Here is a 26,365-nt window from a genome sequence, read left to right on the forward strand (position 1 = left end):
GAAGCCGGCAGAAGCGGAGAAGACATCGAAATCGGCAGCAGAAGACTCCTGTCTTCACATGAGGTAGCGCACAGCACTGCAGCTGTGCGCCATTGCGCCCACACTAACCCACACACTCCGGTCACTGAAGGGTGCAGGGGAGGGCGCCCTGGGCAGCAATTGATACCTCCTGCCGAAAGCTGCATATAGACAGTGGGACACTGTTATATGTATGAGCCCCCGCCATTTATTTTACAAAAAAATCGCGGGACAGAAGCCCGCCGCTGAGGGGGCGGGGCCTTCTTCCTCAGCACTCACCAGCGCCATTTTCCTTCCACAGCTCCGCTGAGAGGAAGCTCCCCAGGCTCTCCCCTGCAGAATCACGGTAGAAGGGTAAAAAAGAGAGGGGGGGGCACATAAATTTAGGCGCATTAATCATAATACAGCAGCTTACTGGGTAAACACTAAATTACTGTGTAATCCCTGGGTTATATAGCGCTGGGGTGTGTGCTGGCATACTCTCTCTCTGTCTCTCCAAAAGGCCTGGTGGGGGTCCTGTCCTCATTTAGAGCTTCCCCTGTGTGTGTGGTGTGTCGGTACGCGTGTGGCGACATGTTTGACGAAGAGGGCTATGTGGAGGCAGAGCAAGTGCAGTTGACTGACGTGTCGCCGCCGACGGTGCCGACACCTGATTGGATGGATATGTGGAAGGTGTTAAATGATAATGTAAACTCCTTACATAAAAGGTTGGATAAAGCTGATACCTCGGGCCAGTCAGGGTCTCAACCCATGCCTGATCCTACAGCGCGGAGGCCCTCAGGGTCTCAAAAGCGCCCACTATCCAAAATGGTTGACACAGATGTCGACACGGATTCTGACTCCAGTGTCGACGACGATGATGCAAAATTGCAACCGAAAATGACAAAAGCTATACGTTACATGATTATAGCGATGAAGGATGTTTTACACATATCAGAGGTAAATCCTGTTCCTGACAAGAGGGTTTATATGTATGGGGAGAAAAAGCAAGAGGTGACTTTTCCCCCTTCACATGAGTTAAATGAGTTATGTGAAAGAGCGTGGGATTCCCCAGATAAGAAAGTCCTGATTTCCAAAAGGTTACTTATGGCGTACCCTTTCCCGCCAGAGGACAGGGTGCGCTGGGAATCCTCCCCTAGGGTAGATAAAGCTCTCACACGCTTATCTAAGAAGGTGGCCCTGCCGTCGCAGGATACGGCCACCCTAAAGGATCCTGCAGATAGAAAGCAGGAAAGTATCCTGAAATCTGTTTATACACATTCAGGGACTCTACTGAGGCCGGCAATTGCGTCGGCGTGGATGTGTAGTGCTGTAGCAGCGTGGACAGATAATCTGTCTGAGGAAATGGATACCTTGGACAGGGATACCATTATGCTGACCCTGGGGCATATAAAAGACACTGTCCTATATATGAGGGATGCCCAGAGGGACATTTGCCTACTGGGCTCTAGAATTAATGCAATGTCAATTTCTCTGACGTCCTAGTGGATGCTGGGACTCCGTCAGGACCATGGGGGATTAGCGGCTCCGCAGGAGACAGGGCACAAAAATAAAGCTTTAGGATCAGGTGGTGTGCACTGGCTCCTCCCCCTATGACCCTCCTCCAAGCCTCAGTTAGGTTTTTGTGCCCGTCCGAGCAGGGTGCAATCTAGGTGGCTCTCCTAAAGAGCTGCTTAGAAAAAGTTATTAGGTTTTTTATTTTCAGTGAGACCTGCTGGCAACAGGCTCACTGCTACGAGGGACTTAGGGGAGAGAAGTGAACTCACCTGCGTGCAGGATGGATTGGCTTCTTAGGCTACTGGACACCATTAGCTCCAGAGGGATCGAACACAGGCCCAGCCATGGAGTCCGGTCCCGGAGCCGCGCCGCCGACCCCCTTGCAGATGCCGAAAAGTGAAGAGGTCCAGAAACCGGCGGCAGAAGACTTTTCAGTCTTCATGAGGTAGCGCACAGCACTGCAGCTGTGCGCCATTGTTGTCACACACTTCACACCAGCGGTCACGGAGGGTGCAGGGCGCTGGGGGGGGCGCCCTGGGCAGCAATGATAATACCTTATTCTGGCTAAAAAATACATCACATATAGTCCCTGGGGCTATATGGATGTATTTAACCCCTGCCAGGTCTCAGAAAAACGGGAGAAGAAGCCCGCCGAAAAGGGGGCGGGGCCTATTCTCCTCAGCACACAGCGCCATTTTCCCTCACAGAAATGCTGGTGGGAAGGCTCCCAGGCTCTCCCCTGCACTGCACTACAGAAACAGGGTTAAAACAGAGAGGGGGGGCACTTATTTGGCGATATGATTATATATATTAAGATGCTATAAGGGAAAAACACTTATATGAAGGTTGTCCCTGTATAATTATAGCGTTTTGGTGTGTGCTGGCAAACTCTCCCTCTGTCTCCCCAAAGGGCTAGTGGGGTCCTGTCCTCTATCAGAGCATTCCCTGTGTGTGTGCTGTGTGTCGGTACGTGTGTGTCGACATGTATGAGGACGATGTTGGTGAGGAGGCGGAGCAATTGCCTGTAATGGTGATGTCACTCTCTAGGGAGTCGACACCGGATTGGATGGCTTATTTAAGGAATTACGTGATAATGTCAACACGCTGCAAGGTCGGTTGACGACATGAGACGGCCGGCAAACAAAATAGTACCTGTCCAGGCGTCTCAAACACCGTCAGGGGCATTAAAACGCCCATTTTACCTCAGTCGGTCGACACAGACACAGACATGGACACTGACTCCAGTGTCGACGGTGAAGAAACAAACGTATTTTCCTTTAGGGCCACACGTTAATTGTTAAGGGCAATGAAGGAGGTGTTACATATTTCTGATACTACAAGTACCACAAAAAAGGGTATTATGTGGGGTGTGAAAAAACTACCTATAGTTTTTCCTGAATCAGATAAATTAAACGAAGTGTGTGATGATGCGTGGGTTTCCCCCGATAGAAAATTATTGGCGGTATACCCTTTCCCGCCAGAAGTTAGGGCGCGTTGGGAAACACCCCTCAGGGTGGATAAGGCGCTCACACGCTTATCAAAACAAGTGGCGGTACCGTCTCCAGATAGGGCCGCCCTCAAGGAGCCAGCTGATAGGAGGCTGGAAAATATCCTAAAAAGTATATACACACATACTGGTGTTATACTGCGACCAGCGATCGCCTCAGCCTGGATGTGCAGCGCTGGGGTGGCTTGGTCGGATTCCCTGACTGAAAATATTGATACCCTTGACAGGGACAGTATTTTATTTACTATAGAGCATTTATAGGATGCATTTCTATATATGCGAGATGCACAGAGGGATATTTGCACTCTGGCATCAAGAGTAAGTGCGATGTCCATATCTGCCAGAAGATGTTTATGGACACGACAGTGGTCAGGTGATGCAGATTCCAAACGGCACATGGAAGTATTGCCGTATAAAGGAGAGGAGTTATTTGGGGTCGGTCCATCGGACCTGGTGGCCACGGCAACAGCTGGAAAATCCACCTTTTTTTACCCCAAGTTACATCTCCGCAGAAAAAGACACTGTCTTTTCAGCCTCAGTCCTTTCGTCCCCATAAGGGCAAGCGGGCAAAAGGCCAGTCATATCTGCCCAGGGATAGAGGAAAGGGAAGAAGACTGCAGCAGGCAGCCCATTCCCAGGAACAGAAGCCCTTCACCGCTTCTGCCAAGCCCTCAGCATGACGCTGGGGCCGTACAGGACCCCTGGATCCTACAAGTAGTATACCAGGGGTACTGATTGGAAATTCGAGACGTCTCCCCCTCGCAGGCTCCTGATGTCTGCTTTACCAACGTCTTCCTCCGACAGGAAGGCAGTATTGGAAACAATTCACAAGCTGTATTCCCAGCAGGTGATAATCAAAGTACCCCTCCTACAACAAGGAAAGGGCTATTATTCCACACTATATTGTGGTACTGAAGCCAGACGGCTCGGTGAGACCTATTCTAAATCTGAAATCTTTGAACACTTACATACAAAGGTTCAAATCAAGATGGAGTCACTCAGAGCAGTGATAGCGAACTAGGAAGAAGGGGACTATATGGTGTCCCTGGACATCAGGGATGCTTACATCCATGTCCAAAATTGCCTTTCTCACCAAGGGTACCTCAGGTTCGTGGTACGGAACTGTCACTATCAGTTTCAGACGCTGCCGTTTGGATTGTCCACGGCACCCCGGGTCTTTACCAAAGTAATGGCCGAAATGATGATTCTTCAAAGAAAAGGCGTCTTAAATATCCCTTACTTGGACGATCTCCTGATAAGGGCAAGGTCCAGAGAACAGTTGGAAGTCGAAGTAGCACTATCTCAAGTAGTTCTACGACAGCACGGGTGGATTCTAAATATTCCAAAATCACAGCCGTTTCCGACGACACGTCTGCTGTTCCTAGGGATGATTCTGGACACAGTCCAGAAAAAGGTGTTTCTCCCGGAGGAGAAAGCCAGGGAGTTATCCGAGCTAGTCAGGAACCTCCTAAAACCAGGAAAAGTGTCAGTGCAGCATTGCACAAGAGTCCTGGGAAAAATGGTGGCTTATTACGAAGCGATTCCATTCGGCAGATTCCACGCAAGAACTTTTCAGTGGGATCTGCTGGACAAATGGTCCGGATTGCATCTTCAGATGCATCAGCGGATAACCCGATCTCCAAGAACAAGGGTATCTCTCCTGTGGTGGTTACAGAGTGCTCATCTTCTAGAGGGCCGCAGATTCGGCATTCAGGATTGGATGCTGGTGACCACGGAGGCCAGCCTGAGAGGCTGGGGAGCAGTCACACAGGGAAAAAAAATTCTAGGGAGTGTGATCAAGTCTGGAGACTTTTCTCCACATAAATATACTGGAGCTAAGGACAATTTACAATGCTCTAAGCTTAGCAAGACCTCTGCTTCAAGGTCAGCCGGTATTGATCCAGTGGGACAACATCACGGCAGTCGCCCACGTAAACAGACAGGGCGGCACAAGAAGCAGAAGGCCAATGGCAGAAACTGCAAGGATTTTTCGCTGGGCGGAAAATCATGTGATAGCACTGTCAGCAGTGTTCATTCCGGGAATGGACAACTGGGAAGCAGACTTCCTCAGCAGAAAAAACTGGACAGGTATTGCGCCAGGTCAAGAGACCCTCAGGCAATAGCTGTAGACGCTCTGGTAACACCATGGGTGTACCAGTCAGTGTAGGTGTTTCCTCCTCTGCCTCTCATACCAAAAGTACTGAGAATTATACGGCAAAGGGGAGTAAGAACGATACTCGTGGCTCCGGATTGGCCAAGAAGAACTTGGTACCCGGAACTTCAGGAGATGCTCACGGAAGATCCGTGGCCTCTACCCCTAAGACGGGACCTGCTTCAGCAGGGACCGGGTCTATTCCAAGACTTACCGCGGCTGTTTTTAACGGCATGGCGGTTGAACGCCGAATTCTAAGGGAAAAAGGCATTCCGGAAGAGGTCATCCCTACGCTGGTAAAAGCCAGGAAGGAGGTGACTGCACAACATTATCACCGCATTTGGAGAAAATATGTTGCGTGGTGGGAGGCCAGGAAGGCCACCACGGAGGAATTTCAACTGGGTCGATTCCTACATTTCCTGCAAACAGGATTGTCTATGGGACTCAAATTGGGGTCCATTAAGATTCAAATTTCGGCCCTGTCGATTTCTTCCAGAAAAAATTGGCTTCAGTTCCTGAAGTCCAGACTTTTGTAAAAGGAGTACTACATATACAGCTCCCGGTTGTGCCCCCAGTGGCTCCGTGGGACCTTAATGTAGTTTTGGATTTTCTCAAATCCCATTGGTTTGAGCCACTCAAATCGGTGGATTTGAAATACAGGTTGAGTATCCCATATCCAAATATTCCGAAATACGGAATATTCCGAAATACGGACTTTTTTGAGTGAGACTGAGATAGTAAAACCTTTTTTTCTGATGGCTCAATGTACACAAACTTTGTTTAATACACAAAGTTATTAAAAATATTGTATTAAATGACCTTGAGGCTGTGTATAAGGTGTATATGAAACATAAATGAATTGTGTGAATGTACACTCACTTTGTTTAATGCACAAAGTTATAAAAAATATTGGCTATTATGACCTTCAGGCTGTGTGTATAAGGTGTATATGTAACATAAATGCATTCTGTGCTTAGGCTTAGGTCCCATCGCCATGATATCTCATTATGGTATGCAATTATTCCAAAATACGGAAAAATCCCATATCCAAAATACCTCTGGTCCCAAGCATTTTGGATAAGGGATACTCAACCTGTATCTTACATGGAAAGTAACCATGCTACTGGCCCTGGCTTCAGCCAGGAGAGTATCAGAATTGGCGGCTTTATCGTATAAAAGCCCATATCTGATTTTCCATTCGGACAGGGCAGAACTGCGGACGCGTCCTCAGTTTCTGTCTAAGGTGGTGTCAGCGTTTCACCTGAACCAACCTATTGTGGTGCCTGCGGCTACTAGCGATTTGGAGGATTCCAAGTTGCTGGACGTTGTCAGGGCATTGAAAATATATATTTCAAGGACGGCCGGAGTCAGAAAATCTGACTCGCTGTTTATACTGTATGCACCCAACAAGCTGGGTGCTCCTGCTTCTAAGCAGACGATTGCTCGTTGGATTTGTGGCACAATTCAACTTGCACATTCTGTGTCAGGCCTGCCACAGCCTAAATCTGTCAAGGCCCATTCCACAGGGAAGGTGGGCTCATCCTGGGCGGCTGCCCGAGGGGTCTCGGCATTACAACTCTGCCGAGCAGCTACGTGGTCGGGGGAGAACACGTTTGTAAAATTCTACAAATTTGATACCCTGGCTAAAGAGGACCTGGAGTTCTCTCATTCGGTGCTGCAGAGTCATCCGCACTCTCCCGCCCGTTTGGGAGCTTTGGTATAATCCCCATGGTCCTGACGGAGTCCCAGCATCCACTAGGACGTCAGAGAAAATAAGATTTTACTTACCGATAAATCTATTTCTCGTAGTCCGTAGTGGATGCTGGGCGCCCATCCCAAGTGCGGATTGTCTGCAATACTTGTACATAGTTATTGTTACAAAAAAATCGGGTTGTTATTGTTGTGAGCCGTCTGTTCAGAGGCTCCTACGTTTTGTCATACTGTTAACTGGGTTCAGATCACAGGTTGTACAGTGTGATTGGTGTGGCTGGTATGAGTCTTACCCGGGATTCAAAATCCTTCCTTATTGTGTACGCTCGTCCGGGCACAGTATCCTAACTGAGGTTTGGAGGAGGGTCATAGGGGGAGGAGCCAGTGCACACCACCTGATCCTAAAGCTTTATTTTTGTGCCCTGTCTCCTGCGGAGCCGCTAATCCCCCATGGTCCTGACGGAGTCCCAGCATCCACTACGGACTACGAGAAATAGATTTATCGGTAAGTAAAATCTTATTTTCTGCCAGGAGGGTCCTGTGGACTCGGCAGTGGACAGGTGATGCCGACTCCAAAAAACACATGGAGGTGTTACCTTACAAGGGTGAGGAATTGTTTAGGGACAGTCTCTCGGACCTGGTTTCCACAGCTACTGCTGGGAAGTCAAACTTTTTGCCATATATTCCCTCACAACCTAAGAAAGCACCGTATTACCAAATGCAGTCCTTTCGCGCACAAAGAAGCAAGAAGGTCAGAGGTGCTTCCTTTCTTGCTAGAGGCAGGGGTAGAGGAAAAAAGCTGCACCTTACAGCTAGTTCCCAGGAACAGAAGTCCTCCCCGGCTTCCACTAAATCCACCGCATGACGCTGGGGCTCCACGGGTGGAGCCAGGAGCGGTGGGGGCGCGTCTCCGACATTTCAGCCACCAGTGGGTTCGCTCACAGGTGGATCCCTGGGCTATACAGATTGTGTCTCAGGGATACAAGCTGGAATTCGAGGTGATGCCCCCTCAACGTTACCTAAAATCAGCCCTGCCAGCTTCCCCCATAGAAAGGGAAGTAGTGGTAGCAGCAATTCACAAGCTATTTCTCCAGCAGGTGGTGGTAAAGGTTCCCCTTCTTCAACAGGGAAAGGGATACTATTCCACAATGTTTGTGGTACAGAAACCGGACGGTTCGTTCAGACCTATATTAAATTTAAAGTCCCTGAACATTTATCTGAAAAGATTCAAGTTCAAAATGGAATCGCTCAGAGCGGTCATTGCAAGCCTGGAAGAGGGGGATTTTATGGTGTCTCTGGACATCAAGGATGCTTACTTGCATGTCCCCATTTATCCGCCTCATCAGGAGTACCTCAGATTTGTGGTACAGGACTGTCATTACCAATTCCAGACGTTGCCGTTTGGGCTCTCCACGGCACCGAGAATATTTACCAAGGTAATGGCAGAAATGATGGTGATCCTGAGAAAGCAAGGAGTCACAGTTATCCCATACTTGGACGATCTTCTCATAAAAGCGAGGTCGAGGGAGCAGTTGCAGATCAGCGTAGCGCACTCTCAGGAAGTGTTGCAACAGCATGGCTGGATTCTGAATATCCCAAAGTCGCAGCTGATTCCTACGACGCGTCTGCCCTTTCTGGGCATGATTCTGGACACAGACCAGAAGAAGGTGTTTCTCCCGACGGAGAAGGCTCAAGAGCTTGTGACTCTAGTCAGAGACCTCTTAGAACCAAAACAGGTGTCGGTGCATCTATGCACGCGAGTCCTGGGAAAGATGGTGGCATCGTACGAAGCCATTCCCTTCGGCAGGTTCCATGCGAGGATCTTTCAATGGGATCTGTTGGACAAATGGTCCGGATCGCATCTTCAGATGCATCGGCTGATCACCCTGTCCCCCAGGGCCAGGGTGTCTCTTCTGTGGTGGCTACAGAGTGCTCACCTTCTCGAGGGCCGCAGGTTCGGCATACAGGACTGAGTCCTGGTGACCACGGATGCGAGCCTCCGAGGGTGGGGGGCAGTCACTCAGGGAATAAATTTCCAAGGGTTGTGGTCAAGTCAGGAGGCTTGTCTGCACATAAATATCCTGGAACTAAGGGCCATATTCAACGCCCTGAGTCAAGCGGAGCCCCTGCTTCGCAACCAACCGGTGCTGATTCAGTCAGACAACATCACCGCGGTGGCTCATGTAAACCGCCAGGGCGGCACAAGAAGCAGAGTCGCGATGGCGGAAGCCACCAGGATTCTTCGGTGGGCGGAGAATCACGTGCAAGCACTGTCAGCAGTGTTCATTCCGGGGGTGGACAACTGGGAAGCAGACTTCCTCAGCAGGCACGACCTTCACCCGGGAGAGTGGGGACTTCATCACGAAGTCTTCATTCAGATTACAAATCGATGGGAACTGCCACAGGTAGACATGATGGCGTCCCGTCTCAACAAAAAGCTACAACGGTATTGCGCCAGGTCAAGAGACCCTCAGGCGATAGCTGTGGACGCCCTGGTAACACCGTGGGTGTTCCAGTCGGTCTATGTGTTTCCTCCTCTTCCTCTCATACCCAAGGTGCTGAGAATCGTAAGAAGAAGAGGAGGGAGAACAATACTCATTGTTCCGGATTGGCCAAGAAGGCCTTGGTACCCGGAACTGCAAGAAATGCTCACAGAGGATCCATGGCCTCTGCCTCTCAGACAGGACCTGTTGCAACAGGGGCCCTGCCTGTTCCAAGACTTACCGCGGCTGCGTTTGACGGCATGGCGGTTGAACGCCGGATCCTAGCGGAAAAAGGCATTTCGGAGGAAGTTATTCCTACGCTGATAAAGGCTAGGAAGGACGTGACAGCAAAGCATTATCACCGCATATGGCGAAAATATGTTGCTTGGTGTGAGGCCAGGAAGGCCCCTACAGAGGAATTCCAACTGGGCAGATTTCTGCACTTTCGACAGTCTGGAGTGACTATGGGCTTGAAGTTGGGATCCATAAAGGTCCAGATTTCGGCCCTATCCATTTTCTTTCAAAAGAAACTGGCGTCTCTTCCTGAAGTTCAGACGTTTGTTAAGGGAGTGCTGCATATACAGCCCCCTTTTGTGCCACCAGTGGCACCTTGGGATCTCAACGTGGTGTTGGGTTTCCTAAAATCCCACTGGTTTGAACCACTTAAGACCGTGGAGCTAAAGTATCTCACGTGGAAGGTGGTCATGCTATTGGCCTTAGCTTCGGCTAGGCGTGTGTCAGAATTGGCGGCTTTGTCATGTAAAAGCCCCTATCTGGTTTTTCATATGGACAGGGCAGAATTGCGGACTCGTCCCCAATTTCTGCCAAAGGTGGTGTCATCTTTTCATTTGAACCAACCTATTGTAGTGCCTGCGGCTACTCGTGACTTGGAGGATTCCAGGTTACTAGATGTAGTCAGGGCTTTGAAGATTTATGTAGCCAGAACGGCTGGAGTCAGGAAAACTGACTCGCTGTTTATCCTATATGCCCCCAACAAGTTGGGTGCTCCTGCTTCAAAGCAAACCTTTGCCCGCTGGATATGTAACACGATTCAGCAGGCTCATTCTGTGGCTGGATTGCCGCATCCAAAATCAGTGAAAGCCCATTCCACAAGGAAGGTGGGCTCTTCTTGGGCGGCTGCCCGAGGGGTCTCGGCTTTACAGCTTTGCCGAGCTGCTACTTGGTCGGGTTCAAACACATTTGCAAAATTCTACAAGTTTGATACCCTGGCTGAGGAGGACCTTGAATTTTCCCATTCGGTGCTGCAGAGTCATCCGCACTCTACCGCCCGTTTGGGAGCTTTGGTATAATCCCCATGGTCCTTACGGAGTCCCCAGCATCCACTAGGACATTAGAGAAAATAAGATTTTACTCACCGGTAAATCTATTTCTCGTAGTCCGTAGTGGATGCTGGGCGCCCGTCCCTAGTGTGGACTTTCTGCAATACGTGTATATAGTTATTGCTTAATAATGGGTTATGTTATGTTGGCATCTATTGTTGATGCCCTGTTGTTCATACTGTTGACTGGATAAGTGTATCACAAGTTATACGGTGTGATTGGTGTGGCTGGTATGAGTCTTACCCGGGATTCCAAAATCCTTTCCTTATGTCTGCTCTTCCGGGCACAGTTTCCTTAACTGAGGTCTGGAGGAGGGGCATAGAGGGAGGAGCCAGTGCACACCAGATAGTACTAAATCTTTCTTTAGAGTGCCCAGTCTCCTGCGGAGCCCGTCTATTCCCCATGGTCCTTACGGAGTCCCCAGCATCCACTACGGACTACGAGAAATAGATTTACCGGTAAGTAAAATCTTATTTTTACATATCTCTGAGTAACCTGCTGTTCCAGACACAAGGATTTGCTTATTTAAAGGGAAAAGGCCTGAGGTGAAGTTTCCCCCCTCTCATGAAATGAATGCGCTTTGTGAAAAGGCTTGGGAGTCGCCTGACAAAAGGTGGCAGATTCCCAAGAGAATTTTGATGGCATATCCTTTCCCCTCTGATGACAGGGAAAAATGTGAGTAGGGGTCTCCCAATGTGGACAAGGCTCTATCCCGATTGTCCAAGAAGGTGGCGCTTCCGTCTCCTGACACGGCTGCTCTCAAGGATCCGGCGGATCACAAACTGGAGACGACGTTGAAGGCCATTTTTCATTAATACTGGTGCATTTCTCAGACCTGTTGTGGCGTCGGTATGGGTGAGTAGTGCTATTGCTAAGTGGGCTGATAATTTTTAGCTTCTGATATGGATACCCTTGATAAGGATAACATTCTTTTGACTCTTGGTTATATCAAGGACGCTGCAGATTACCTAAAGGATGTGGCGAGGGATGTTGGCCTCTTCGAATCAAGAGCTAATGCCATGGCGGTCTCGGCCAGGAGGGCGCTGTGTATTCATCAATGGAATGCTGATGCCGACTCCAAGAAAAATATGGAAGCTCTCCCCTTTAAAGGTGGTGTCTTATTTGGTGACGGCCTTGCTGACCTGGTGTCTACCGCTACTACGGGTAAGCCATCTTTTCTTCCTTATGTTCCCACACAACAGAAAAAGGCACCCCATCATCAGATGCAGTCCTTTCGGCCTAATAAATACAAAAAAGGAAAGGGCTCGTCCTTCCTCGCTTCAAAGGGTAGAGGAAGGCAGGCTCCCAGGACCAAAAGTCCTCCCCCGCCTCTACCAAATCCACCGCATGACGCTGGGGCTCCCCTGCGGGAGTCCGTACCGGTGGGGGGCCGTCTCCAATTCTTCAGTCAGGTCTGGTTTCAATTGGCCCTGGATCCTTGGGTCTTAGACATAGTGTCCCAGGGGTACAAGCTAAAGTTTCAGGAGATGCCCACCCCGCCGCTTTTTCATGTCGGCCTTGCCAGTTTCTCTTCCAGAAAGAGAAGTGGTAAATGCTGCGATACAAAAGCTGTGTCAACAGAGGGTCGTTGTGCCGGTTCCCCCGTCCCAACGGGGGGAAGGGTTCTGTTCGAGCCTCTTTGTTGTACCGAAGCTGGACAGCTCGGTCAGACCGATTCTGAACCTGAAATCCCTCAACCCATACTTGAAAATTTTCAAGTTCAAGATGGAGTCTCTTCGAGCTGTGATCTCCAGCCTCGAAGGGGGGATTTTATGGCGTCAGTCGACATAAAGGATGCCTACTTACACGTCCCGATATACCCTCCTCATCAGGCTTTCCTGAGGTTTGCGGTGCAGGATTGTCATTACCAATTTCAGGCGTTGCCGTTAGGGCTTTCCACGGCCCCGAGGGTTTTCACCAAGGTTATGGCTGAAATTATGGTTCTCCTTCGCAAGCAAGGGGTCACAATTATCCCGTACTTGGACGATCTCCTGATAAAGACGAGGTCCAAAGACCAGTTGTTAAGAAGTGTGGATCTCTCCCTGTCGGTTCTGCGACATCACGGTTGGATTCTAAATTTGCCAAAGTTTCAGTTGATCCCGTCCACTCGGCTGACCTTCCTGGGCATGATCCTAGACACGGAGCTACAGAGAGTGTTTCTTCCGGAGGACAAAGCTCTGGAAATCCAGACCATGGTCAGGGAGCTTCTGAGGCCGACAAGTGTGTCGATTCCTCAATGCACTCGAGTGCTAGGGAAGATGGTTGCGGCTTACGAAGCCATTCCGTTTGGCAGATTTCATGCCCGGGTGTTTCAGTGGGATCTGCTGAACAAATGGTCCGGGTCTCACCTGCACATGCACCGGAAAATAAGTCTATCTTCCAGAGCCAGGATTTCTCTCCTGTGGTGGCTGCAAGGTTCTCACCTTCTAGAGGGACGCCGATTCGGAATCCAGAACTGGGTCCTGCTGACCACAGATGCAAGTCTCCGAGGCTGGGGCGCAGTCACGCAAGGAGGAAGTTTCCAGGGAAAGTGGTCAAGCCAGGAATCTTGTCTCCACATAAATGTTCTCGAGTTAAGAGCCATTTACAACGGCCTCCTGCAAGCGAAGAACCTTCTTCAGGGTCTCCCTGTCCTGATTCAGTCGGACAACATAACTGCGGTGGCGTACGTAAACCGCCAAGGCGGAACAAGGAGCAGGGCGGCAATGGCGGAGGCCACAAGAATTCTTCGCTGGGTGGAACAGCACGTGAGCGCTCTGTCAGCAGTCTTCCTCCCGGGCGTGGACAACTGGGAAGCAGACTTCCTCAGCAGACACGATCTCCATCCAGGAGAATGAGCTCTTCATCAAGAGGTGTTTGCAGAAGTGACAAGGCGTTGGGGAATTCCTCTGATAGACATGATGGCGTCTCGCCTCAACAACAAGCTTCCGAGGTATTGTTCCAGGTCAAGGGACCCCCAAGCCAGTGCAGTGGGCGCCCTGGTAACTCCGTGGGTGTTTCAGTCGGTGTATGTGTTCCCTCCGCTTCCTCAAATTCCAACGGTGTTGAGGATCGTAAGACGAACAAGGGTTCAGGCAATACTCGTCGTTCCAGATTGGCCACGGAGGGCCTGGTATCCGGATCTTCAGGAATTACTTGTAGAAGATCCTTGGCCGCTTCCTCTAAGAGAGGACCTGTTACTGCAGGGGCCCTGCGTGTTTCCAGACTTACAGCGGCTGCGTTTGACGGCGTGGAAGTTGAATGCCAAATCCTAGCTCGGAAAGGTATTCCCGGGGAGGTCATCCCCACTCTCCTTAAAGCTAGGAAGGAGGTTACGGCAAAACATTATCACCGTATTTGGAGAAAGTGTGTGTCTCACAAGAGTCCATATTTGATTTTTCATGTGGATAGAGCGGAATTGAGGACTCGTCAGCAATTCCTGCCGAAGGTGGTTTCTTTGTTTTACATAAATCAGCCTATTGTGGTACCGGTGGCTACGGGTGCGGTGGCAGTCCCAAAATCTCTTGATGTTGTAAGAGCTTTGAAAATTTATGTCGCCAGAACGGCTCTTACAGGAAAACAGAGGCTCTGTTTGTCCTGTATGCTTCCAACAAGATTGGAAATCCTGCTTCTAAACAGACTATTGCACGCTGGATTTGTAATACGATTCAGCACGCTCATTCTTCGGCTGGGTTGCCATTGCCGAAGTCAGTAAAGGCCCATTCTACCAGGAAGGTGGGCGCATCTTGGGCGGCTGCCCGAGGGGTCTCGGCACTTTAACTTTGCCAAGCAGCTACATGGTCGGGTTCAAACACTTTTGCTAAGTTCTACAAAGTTGATACCCTGGCTGATGAGAACCTTATGTTTGCTCAATCGGTGCTGCAGAGTCGTTCGCACTCTCCCACCCGGTCTGGAGCTTTGATATAGACCCCATGGTCCTTTTGGAGTCCCCAGCATCCTCTAGGACGTAAGAGAAAATAGGATTTTAATACCTACCGGTAAATCCTTTTCTCCTAGTCCGTAGAGGATGCTGGGCGCCCATCCCAGTGCGAACAGTTCCTTGCAGTTGTATTGATACTGGTTATTTTCGGTTACACGAGGTTTGTGTATCGGTTGTATTCAGCTTGTTGCTGTTGTTAGTTCATACTGTTATCTGGTTTTCTGCTGATCCAGTTGTTCGGTGTGTTATGGTGTGGGCTGGTTTGTTTCGCCCTTAGTTTAACAAAAATCCTTTCCTCGAAATGTCCGTCTCTCCTGGGCACAGTTCCTATAACTGAGGTCTGGGGGAAGGGCATAGAGGGAGGAGCCAGTTCACACCCAGTCAAAGTCTTTTTAGTGTGCCCGTGTCTCCTGCGGATGCCGTCTATACCCCATGGTCCTTTTGGAGTCCCCAGCATCCTGTACGGCAGTGATTTTCAACCTTTTTTAACTCGCGGCACACCGAACAATATTTTAAAATTGCCAAGGCACACCATCAGTTCCCCACAGGAATAAAAAAAAAAAAAAAAACACATTGGCCCTCATAGTAAAAAAAAATCCATACGTACATTGGCCTACACAGAAAAAACAATCACATTGCTCCCCACATAAATCCTATTGCTCCCCACACGAATTATTCACATTGTTCCTCCCATAAATCCTTATTCTCCCCACATGAATTCTATTGTTCCCCACAGGAGAACTAAAATAACAAATATTAGCCCCTACCGGTCAGCTGTCCTCCTCCCTGTCCCTCAGTGGTGGGGGTTGTTCATAGTGGAGTGCTGCGAATACCGAGCAGCGGGTGGTCGGGCAGGTGTGGAAGTGGGTGGGCAAGGAAAGCTGTGTATGCAGGCAGGAAATGGAAGATGTGTATGCAGGCAGGTGAGATGACTGGGTGGTGAGACGCGGCGGTGTGACCTATGATATCACACCGCCGCGTCTTCAAGGCATACGTCACGCCCAGAGCACTACTGAACCTCTAAGAAGAGCCCGGTCCAACAGTTCATTCTGAAGGTACAGGAAGCTGCTCTGGCTCCGTGGCACACCTTGCAACTGGTCGCGGCACACTAGTGTGCCACGGCACACTGGTTGAAAAAGCCTGCTCTACGGACTAGGAGCAAAGGATTTACCGGTAGGTATTAAAATCCTATTTTAAAGTAAAACCTAAATCCTTAGCCACTTTTCCTATATCTAAGTAATTAAACTCCCGGGCCAAAGAGGCGTGGGTCAATCCTGATAAGAAATTAAAAACTCCTCACAGGTTGTTATCATCCTTTCCCTTCTCTGCTGCAGATAGGAAGTTATGGGAAAACCCCCAGTCAGTCGATATTTCTGTATCCAGGCTGTCCCGTAAGCCGGTTCTACCGGTACCTGGGGCTATATCTCTAAAGGACCCAGCTGACCGTAAGATTGAGACCACTCTCAAAGCATTATATACGGTTGCGTGTGTAGCTCAGCGTCCCACTATAGTTTGTTGGATTTCAAGGGCAGTGGTCAAATGGTCTGATAATATAATAATTGGATTTAACTCCCTACCTCAGAAGGAAATCATTACGCTGCTGCAGCATATCCAGCATGCTGCAAACTTGACCTGATAAAAGCAATGTCCAGGGAACGTCTGCTACAAAGCATCGACCTGATGACTCGCCTGCTTACGGATCATGGGTGGATCCCGAATTTTCTGAAATCTCACCTGGAACCATCCTAACGACTTCAGTTCCTGGGAATGATACTGGACACAGTGTCTCAGAAGGTGTTTCTTCCAGTGGACAAGGCCTTGACTATCTAGGCTATGGTCCGCTCAGTACTCCGGCCCCGCTAGGTCTCAATTCACCTCTGCTGCTGGGCTAGATAGGGGCCTCATACGAGGCAGTCTAGTATGGGAGATTTCATGCCCGTCCGTTTTAGCTGGATTTGCTGGACAAGTGGTCGGGGTCTTATCTGCACATGCATCAGAGTGTAACCCTATCACCCAGAGCTCGGATTTCCTGTTGTGGTTTCTACAAATTCCTCACCTGGTGGTAGGCCATAGTTTCAGTACCCAGTCTTGGATTCTACTGACAACGGATGCCAGCCTCCGGGGTTGGGGGGCTCTGACGCAAGGGTCCCAGTTTCAGGAACTCAGGGCGATTTACAATGCCCTTCTACAAGCTTCCTCTCTTCCCCAGGTTCAAGCTATCCCAAGTTCAGTCGGACAAAGCCACTGCGGTGGCGTACATAAACCGACAAGGAAGAACAAGAAGCAGAGCAATGCGAGAAGTCTCTGGGCGGAGGCCAACGCAAGGGCCATCTCAGCCGTATTCTCTTCCAGGAGTGGACAACTGGGAGGTGGACTTCCTTAGCAGGCACGACCTCCATCCGGGGGAATGGGGCCGTCATCATCAGCTGTTTCAACAATTGATTCACGGGTGGGGGTGTCCGCAGATAGACCTGATGGCTTCTCATCTCAACAAGAAGCTATGCCGTTACTGTTCCAGAACGAGGGGTCCGCAGGCTGTAGCAGTGGACGCGCTGACGATGCCATGGACTTACCAGTTTGTTTACCTGTTTCCTCCAATCCCACTCACTCCAAGAGTACTAAAAAGACTCAAAAGGGAAAGCATTCAGGCAATTCTAATTGCCCCGGATTGACCCCGGCGGGTCTGGTATGCTGACCTCCTGACCATGTCTCTGGAAGAACCCTGGCCTCTGCCACTTCTAAAGGACCTTCTTCAGCAAGGACCATTCGTCTATCCAGACTTACAGCAGCTACGGTTAATGGCTTGGCAGTTGAGAGGGAGATTCTAGCCAGAAAAGGTCTTCCCACAAGGGTTATTTCCAATATGGTACAGGCCCGGAAAGTGGTTACGTTGAAACATTACCACCGTATCTGGAAAAAATATGTTTCTTGGTGTGAAGGTAGAAAGGTTTCTCCCGTGGAATTTCGACTTGGTCGTTTTCTCCTATTCCTACAAGCGGTTGTGGATATGGGCCTAGGCTCTGTCAAAGTACAGGTTTTGGCGCTCTCTATCTTCTTCCAGAAACAACTTGCAATGTTGCCGGAAGTACAGACTTTCCTGAAAGGAGTTCTTCATATGCAACCGCCCTTCGTACCTCCCACGGCTCTGGGATTTCAATATGGTTTTGTCCTTTCTTCAGTTGGACTGGTTTGAACCCTTACAAAGGGTGGAATTGAAGTTTCTCACTTGGAAGACTGTCATGTTGCTGGCGTTGGCGTCTGCAAGACATGTCTCTGAATTGGAGGCCTTATCCTGTCAGAGCCCGTACTTGATATTTCATGAGGATAGGGTGGAACTCAGGACCTGGCCTCAGTTTTTGCCAAAAGTGGTGTCCGCTTTTCACGTGAATCAACAGATTGTGGTTCCGCTGTTGGCTGATGCTTCAGTTGCCCCAGAGTCCTTGGATGTGGTAAGGACTCTGAAGATTTATGTCAAGAGGACTGCTCGTCATCGGAAATCTGACTCGCTGTTTGTCCTTTATGATGCCTCCAAGATTGGTCGTCCGGCTTCTAAGCAGTCCATTGCTCGTTGGCTCAGGCTGACCATTCAACAAGCCTATAGTTCGGCGGCTCTGCCTTTGCCGAAGTCTATTCACGCCCACTCCACGAGATCAGTGTGTTCTTCCTGGGTGGTTGCCCAGGGTGTCTCGGCCTTACAGTTGTGCCGAGCAGCTACTTGGTCTGGTTTGAACACATTTGTTAAGTTCTATAGGTTCGACACCTTGGCCAAGGCTGACCTTCAGTGTGGTCAAGCGGTTTTGCAGGGGTCTCGGCACTCTCCCACCCGTTCTGGGAGCTTTGGGACTTCACCACATTACTAAAGTACATTCCCCAGTATACACTAGGACGTTAGAGAAAATAGGAATTTAATACCTACCGGTAATTCCTTTTCTCGTAGTCCGTAGTGGATATTGGGTGCCCGCCTCAGTGGTTCGAATTCTGCTTACCTGGCGTAAGTGGTTCTGGTTGGTCCGCTATTGCGGTCCCTTTTCCTGGTTGGGTTAGCTTTACTATCCTTTGTTTTGGTTGGTGTTGCTATCCTCTGCTCCGGTTAGCACTCCTATTCTATTATGGTTGTGTGTTGGCTCGTTGCCTCACCACTGATCTGTGACTTTGTGCATCATTTGCTAACGCTGGGCGGAGTCACATCACTGAGTTAGTCAAATGAGTCACAGATCTGGTCAAATCTATAGGAGACTAGGAGCAGAAGCAGATGGTATGGGCATGGCACAGGCAGGGGTGCATACCTCCCAGCTTTCATCAGGCAGAAGGAGGGACACACGCGCGGCGGAAAGGGGGCGTTGCCAACGGAAGGGTGCGTGGCCTCACGGGAGGACCCGCGATCGCAAGCCACGCTCCGTTTTCGTCAGTGAGGGGGCATGCCCAGAGCTCTGTTAGCTGCTGGCATGCCCCCAGGGGCGAATTATGAGTCCGGGGGCCCAGGGCACTTGATAGGGCCCCCCTTTCTCATTGCTGTGCCTGCTGCGGGGTTGGGGGCATGGCCTAATCGTGACCACGCCCCTTATGTAAATTCCGGGATTTAGTTTTTTTTCCCCGCTGCCTCCCTGCAACACCACAGACCTGCCAACACGCAGCAGCGTGTGCTGACTGTAGCACAATGCTGCTGCTGTTACTGGCAGGACGGGGGAGCTTCAGAGCTGGGACAGAGCTACTCCAGCCGCGGGGCCCCCTTAATCCGGCTCTGCTGCCGGACCCCCCCCCCCCCTTAATCCGTACCCCCTGATGCCCCCTCTCCCTCTGTCTCCACTAAATAGACGCTGTGCGGATGCGCACAGCGTTTATTCACCGCTGCTCTGCTAAGCAGAAACAGCGAGTACAGGAGCTTCCCAACTGCCCCCCCACCGCTGGACACTGCGGCCTGCGGATGGGACAGCGGGACAGACCCATAAAAATGGTACTGTCCCGCGAAAATCGGGACAGTTGGGAGGTATGGGGGTGTGTGAGGGGGTATGCCGTACAGACAGACGGGCACCAGCTCACTGTGTGCTTGACCCCCCACATCAGCATACTCAGCAGGGGCTCTCTGGCGCGGAGGAGCGTCACTTTCTGGCACACTCCACGCTTCTTAGCTGCAGTTTTGTGGGGCACCTGCCGCTGTGCAGGTTCCGTACTGCCTCTGTTATCTCCAGCCCCGGCAACCCCACTGCTAGCTGCAGCGCTACCGCCCGCAGTTAGGTGCACCCAGCTCCTTCACACACTTTAGCCGGCGGGCAGCGCTGCAGAAGTCTGCGCTGCTTGCAGGCTCCGACCCCCTCCTCCCTCCAGCCGTAGCATTTCGTGGGGGCTAACCAGTCACTCCCAGTCTCCCCTTACCACAGTGCCCGGCAGCCACGAGGTCCGCGCCGCGTGCGTGCTATGACCCCCTCCAGCCACAGCGTCTCCTGGGGGCTAACCAGTCACTCCCAGTCTCCCTTTACCACAGTGCCCGGCAGCCGCGCGAGGTCCGCGGTGTCAGACTGAGGAGTGGGGTGAGGGATGCGGACGGGCAGAGGTAGCAGGACTCCAGCCTGAGAGAGTCAGCCATGCCAAGTCTCCACCAGCAGCAGATCCCAACAGGTTGGAGTGGAACAGCAGCAGCCAGCAGCAGTGACTCCGGTAAGACACATCTGTCTGTCACCACTGTTTTGTCCCTAATACCAGTCTCTCCCATGCCCTGTGTTCTGTCATGTCCCTGTCATTCCTGGCCTTGCCCTTTCACCCTTATCCTGGCCACCCTTATCCTGGCCCTGTCACCCTTATCCTGGCCCTGTCACCCTTATCCTGGCCCTGTCACCTCTGTGCTTGCCCTGTCAACCCTATCATGACCCTGTCACCCCTGTCCTGGTCCTGCCGCCCCTACCCTGGCCCTGTCACCTCTATCCTGTCCCTTTCATTTCTGTCCTGGCCCCGTCACCCCTGTTCTGACCCTGTCACCCCTGTCCTGGCCCTGTTACTGCATACCCTCCAACTACCTTTTTGGCAGGTATAGTACCCGCAGCGCCTCCAGACCCCTCCCCAATGCACCACACCTCCGCACCTTCCCCTCCACCACATGCGGCACTCCACCCCTCCCCCACACGCTGTGCCTCCAGACCCCCTACACCACCCGCGGCTCCCACTCCCCCGCCCCTCCACCACCCACAGCACCTCCAGATCTCCTCCACCATCCACCCCCCATATATGTCTCCCCCCACACCTGCCCCCCCCTCCACCCGCAGCATCTGCAGACACCCTCCTCCATCCGCGGTACCCCCCCCCCCCTCACCCACCCCTCCCCCACCCAGGGCACCCCCGCACCGGCCCCTCCACCACCTGAAGCCCCTCCGGACCCCCTTCCCCATCCGCCGCACCGCCCACACCTGCCCCTCCCCCATCCACGGCGCCTCCGGACACCCTACCCCATCCTCGGCACCCCCGCCCCTTCCCATCCCACAGCACCTCCCAAACCCTTCACCCATCCGCAACATCCCCGCACCTACCCCTCCCCCACCCGTGGCACCCCTGCCCCTCCCCCACCTGCAGTGCCTCTGGATCCCTCCCCCATCTGCAGCCCCCACTGCTCTGCACCTCCCGACCCTTCCCCCCCCCCGCATCCGCCCCCCTCCACCCGCAGCATCTACAGACACCCTCCCCCATCCGCAGTCCCCACCGCTACCGCTACATTCTGTACATCGTGCCCTGCAGGTGCTGTTCACGCCGTCGCAAGGGGCTGCGCCTCCTTCACTATCGCACGCCCTTTCATTGTGCAATATTTAACCACTAACCAAGGAATGCAGGTAATACTCCATATAATACAAATATTGAACCCCAGAAAGGCATGCAAGGGTTAAGGGAGCGTAGCCCCTTGCGACGGTGTGAAGAGCGCCCGTAGGGTGCGATGAAGCACATAGTATGTGTATATGTTTTCTTCTCTCATGGTATGTCTGTCTCCTCGGGCACAGTTTTCCTAAACTGAGTCTGGTAGGAGGGGCATAGAGGGGAGGAGCCAGCACATACTAAAGGTTTCTTAAAGTGCCAGGCTCCAGTGGACCCGATCTATACCTCACGGTACTCAAGTACATTCCCCAATATCCATTATGAATTGCGAGAAAAGGAATTACCAGTTGGTATTAAATTCCTATATTTTCTGTCTCTCACGATATCTGGCTGGAAAGGTGAATGACACAGACAGCAACAGTTCAAGTGTAATAGGACACACAGAGCTTGGAAATGGGAGGTAGTTATGTGACCGGCGTTCAGGAGACTGCTGGTCACAACACCTCCCCCTACATCCCGCCCCCTGAGAATCCCGACCGTTGAGTGGGAATAGAAGTAGTAGCGTAGGGAGCCCACAAGGAGCTTGTTGTGCTCGCCCCTCCCCCCGCCGGCATTCCACCGGTCACGCATACCCAACCCCTTGGAAAGTGCTAGTCTGTGCTCATTAATCGCATCAGGATATATTAAATTAAGTTCTCGCTTAAATCAGTTTTATATTTTGTTTATGTTTAGAAGGGAAAGGTCAGTAATCTGCATACAAAACAGGGTAGAGTTAAGGTATGTAGTTGCCAAAGCTAATGCAATGGTAATAGTAACCAGGTTCTAAATAATAGACATCAAATGAGACTTTTCTATGTAGAAATTAAAGAGAAATTCTCCCCAAAAAGGCAAAGTTCAGCTTTTTTGATGCTTACGTATACCCCACAATAAGCCATGTTATTACCCTGTCGCCGCTCAGTGTAAAAGGGTCCCTAAATAATAACCTGGACGAGTGACCCGGGAATCTAACCCGGGCAGCAGGTAGGGTTGGATACGAGAACAAACCTGGGTAACGTTGCAGTGTAAACGGTCTGACCTGGGTTATCTGACCTCAGTCACCACAAAAGCCATTAATTGGACCTTCCTGGAGGGCTTCCCACCCACCCTGTATCTTTGTGAGCCTGCAGAAGTCCATTTTTTATGACACCCATGGGTTTTGCAGGTCTGACCCGGGTTCAGTGTAAACTGTGGCAAACCAGAAATAACCCGGGTCAAAGGTATAGTGCAAACGGGGTCTGACCTGAGCTTAAACCGTGTTCAAAATCCTGGGTCGGACCCGGATTTTCTGTGTTGAAGGGCCATTACAGAATTTTACTTCGAGTTGCAATGTTCTGCAGTGCACTCCCGCTGATTTCACGAGAATAAAAGGCTATATTGACAGTACTGAAGTGTGTTCAAAAGAAGCCCAGAGTTTTGCATTGCTGCAGCCATTGGAAACCACGCTGGACCTCTGGTAAGTAGAATTCTGTATTCTGCCATAACTTATTAACTGCCACACATTGTGGGTTTAGTTCTTCTTAATGTGTATCTATGGCCTGCATCCATTTTGGGAGCTGTACCAGTGTCGAAGAAAATGCAGTTGAACAATTAGTTAATTAGAATAGCGATGTCATTGATATCTACTGAATTAATAGGCTGCATGAATATTGGTTCAACCAAAAACAAAATATCTGCCTGTACTGTACATAGAAGGTACGGTTACACAGTATAGCACAGGAAAGGAGAGATATTGAGAAACAGTTATGTAGTGTTCACGCTAGGCTGTTTTAGGATGTTTTTTTTTTGTTAAGGGCAAAATCCGCCCTGCCCTTTCTGCGGCGCCCTGCTAAAACAGCCACCCGCTTCCTGCACTCCCAGCATGTAAAGATGCCGTGTGCATGCGCACTGCATCCATTCACGCTGTAGGAGAGAGCTTGGGGGAAGCCCAGCACCTCCGTAGGTGCTGGGCACGCCCCCAACAGTGACGTCACCGGCCGCCCACGCCCCCTGTAGCAACGTCTGTGGGCCGCACTGCCCACTTAAATGGCGTTGCATGGCCACGCCCCCTATTTTGCATGGCCACGCCACTGTTTCAGATGCGTGCACACACATATGCCCCCGTAGTCCGGCGCCCTGCCCTGTACAATTTCTAGGGGGAACACTAGTTATGTATGATGTAGAGAAATAAGAAAACACTAGAATTGAATCTAATAAGGCGCTCACTCTTTTGCTAATACTAGCTTAAAATGCATAACAAAATGGGTGATACAGTATACTGAGGGTGGCATTATAAAGAGGGTAACAATGGAATTGCAGCTACACATTGTATTGCCTACCAGCCATGCTTCTGGCCGCCCTGTGGTACACTGAACAATAAAAATAATGCAGTTGAAGCTGTGTTTGTGTATACGTATGTGTTTGCAGACATTACAACATGACTCAACTTCATTTACTATTGCAGTAACTTGTGTTGAACTTTTAAATTGATGAGAAGGTTTTTTTTTAATACAGAATGCTGCAATCATATATTAAGTAGGAAGCCTAATAGCAGAGCATTTTGTACCTGGTAGAAGGGGCAGTGTTGGGGGGTATAAAGTCTTTAGGTCAACAGTCAACAGATCGACCACTGTTGATTGACATGGTCTAATGGTGGAGATGACGGTGGTCGACACAGCATATGGTCAACATAAGTTTTTCGCATTTTTTTCTTCTTCATTTTTTTCATACTTTACCATCCACATGGACTATGATTGGGAACGGGAACCTGTGCCAAGTGCTCAAGTGCTGCAGTGGCAGAGCGAGGTGCCTTCCTCAAAGCATGGTTAGCAAAGTGCACTTATTGGGGGTCCATGTACTAAAAGTTACAAATTGACACCCTAAAAACTCATGTCGACATGTTCATGTGTCTACCACTTGACCTTTTGGGGTCGACCTAGACACTGTTGATCTTATCACTGTTGACCTAGTGAACCCCATACCCTGTTGGAGGGTATGGTATCTGTGTGTGTTTGTAATCATATACAGTGTGTGTGTGTGTGTGTGTGTGTGTGTGTGTGTGTGTGTATGTGTATATATATATATATATATATATATATATATATACCGTATATACTCGAGTATAAGTCGAACCGAATATAAGCCAAGGCACCTAGTTTTACCACAAAAACCTGGGAAAACTTATTGACTCGAGTATATGCCTAGGGTGGGAAATGCAGCTCTATGCCCCACAGTGCCAGATATGCCCCACAGTGCCAGATATGCCCCACAGTGCCAGATCTGACAGATATGCCCCACAGTGCCAGATATGCCCCACAGTGCCAGATGTGCCAGATATACCCCACAGTGCCAGATGTGCCCCACAGTGCCAGATGTGCCCCACAGTGCCAGATGTGCCCCACAGTGCCAGATGTGCCCCACAGTGCCAGGTGTGCCAGATATGCCCCACAGTGCCAGGTGTGCCAGATATGCCCCACAGTGCCAGGTGTGCCAGATATGCCCCACAGTGCCAGATATGCCCCAGAGTGCCAGATATGCCCCACAGTGCTGGATACTTACCCTCCGTCGCTCCCGCGCTGTCTTCTGAAGGAGGGACACTGAGAGCGCAGCGCGCGGCTCTCCTGTGTCCCTCCTACGTCTCCGGCGGCAGCGGCGTGTGTTAAAGGAAGTGCCGGTTCGTGCACTTCCTTTAACACACGCACGCCGCTGCCGCCGGAGATGCAGGAGGGACACAGGAGAGCCGCACGCTGTGCCCTCCGTGTCCCTCCTAACGATGACTCGAGTATAAGCCGAGGTGGCTTTTTCAGCACAAAAAAAAGTGCTGAAAAAGTCGGCTCATACTCGAGTATATACGGTATATATGTGTATGTATGTATGTATGTATGTGTATATATATATATATATATATAATGTAATGTAATATAGATGTACACATAAAGCAGTGTTAATGGTACATTTGCTTACATTTAGACAAATTATAGGCATATGAGAACCCGGCTTCCTAACAACAAATGTAAAATAAATCATCCCCAAATGCAGCAAGTGCTGGGTTCCTGAGCAGGACAGCTAATCCTTAACACTCAGGAGACCAGTCAATTTATCAGCAGATTCAGGACAAGTTAAATTTTAGCAGTTTAGGACAAATGCAGCTAACGGTGGACCCAGAGAGATCCACCTTACTGGGGTTTCCAGACAGACATACTGTATCTGTATATCTTATAGAAATGTCACAATAAATTCATAGTTACCGATTCCTTTGCATAAGTGCTTAGAATACAGTACGTTGAGGTGTGTACATCCTTTTGAAAACAGGTGTTACATGACTGCTGTATAATATGCTGTGCAGCAAGGACGTAATACCTTGCAGCTGGGTGTGAGTGATCTGTTTACGTGATAAGGTGGAAATAAGCTGTTTGAATTGATGTATTCATGTTGGCTCTTCAATTGTTGTGGAACTACAAGTTTCAGCATGTATCCACCTGCCAGAGACTTGTAGCTCTGCAGTAAATGGGGAGTATCTGATTATTTTTCTCCTCTTTGGTCTTCAAAATGATATCAAAATAGCTAAATAGCAGATAGCTTAAAAACAAAACTATTACTGCATTAGCTTTCAGCCCACTCTTATATAATTGTCTCACATTGTATTGCCTGATTCTAGGAACTCTTTCTGTGCGACTCTCCTGGGAAGGCAATGTTTTTTGAGATGACAGAGATATTGGTAAGTCTCTCTTCCTTGTAATTAGACAATTTATTGGCAGATTTGCAAAGTGACATGAAAATGGTCGGCAAACAATACAGGGTCAGAATTTAAGATGTGACTGTGTACTAAAATGCTTGATTTTATCTGAAAACACTAAACAAATGCACAGTGTAGAAAGCCAATCATGATAATGCCCAAACACCTCCTAAAACATTTATACTGACACTTGA

At 50.1% G+C, this 26,365-nt stretch overlaps 1 protein-coding gene across 2 annotated transcripts in view; it reads left to right on the top strand.

Annotated features, from left to right (window-relative positions):
• PVALB (parvalbumin) overlaps window positions 1-26,365 on the top strand; it is a 408,212-nt gene that overhangs the window by 340,874 nt on the left and 40,973 nt on the right. The window contains exon 7 of one of the 2 annotated variants that reach the window (XM_063940672.1): window positions 26,094-26,153. The exons of the other annotated variant lie outside the window; for it this stretch is intronic. Coding sequence (XP_063796742.1) covers window positions 26,094-26,153 — 60 coding nt within the window. The remainder of the gene's footprint in view (window positions 1-26,093; window positions 26,154-26,365) is intronic. 2 annotated transcript variants of the gene reach the window in all.

This window comes from Pseudophryne corroboree, chromosome 9 (assembly GCF_028390025.1).
Source record: "Pseudophryne corroboree isolate aPseCor3 chromosome 9, aPseCor3.hap2, whole genome shotgun sequence".
Classification (NCBI taxonomy): Eukaryota; Metazoa; Chordata; class Amphibia; order Anura; family Myobatrachidae; genus Pseudophryne; species Pseudophryne corroboree.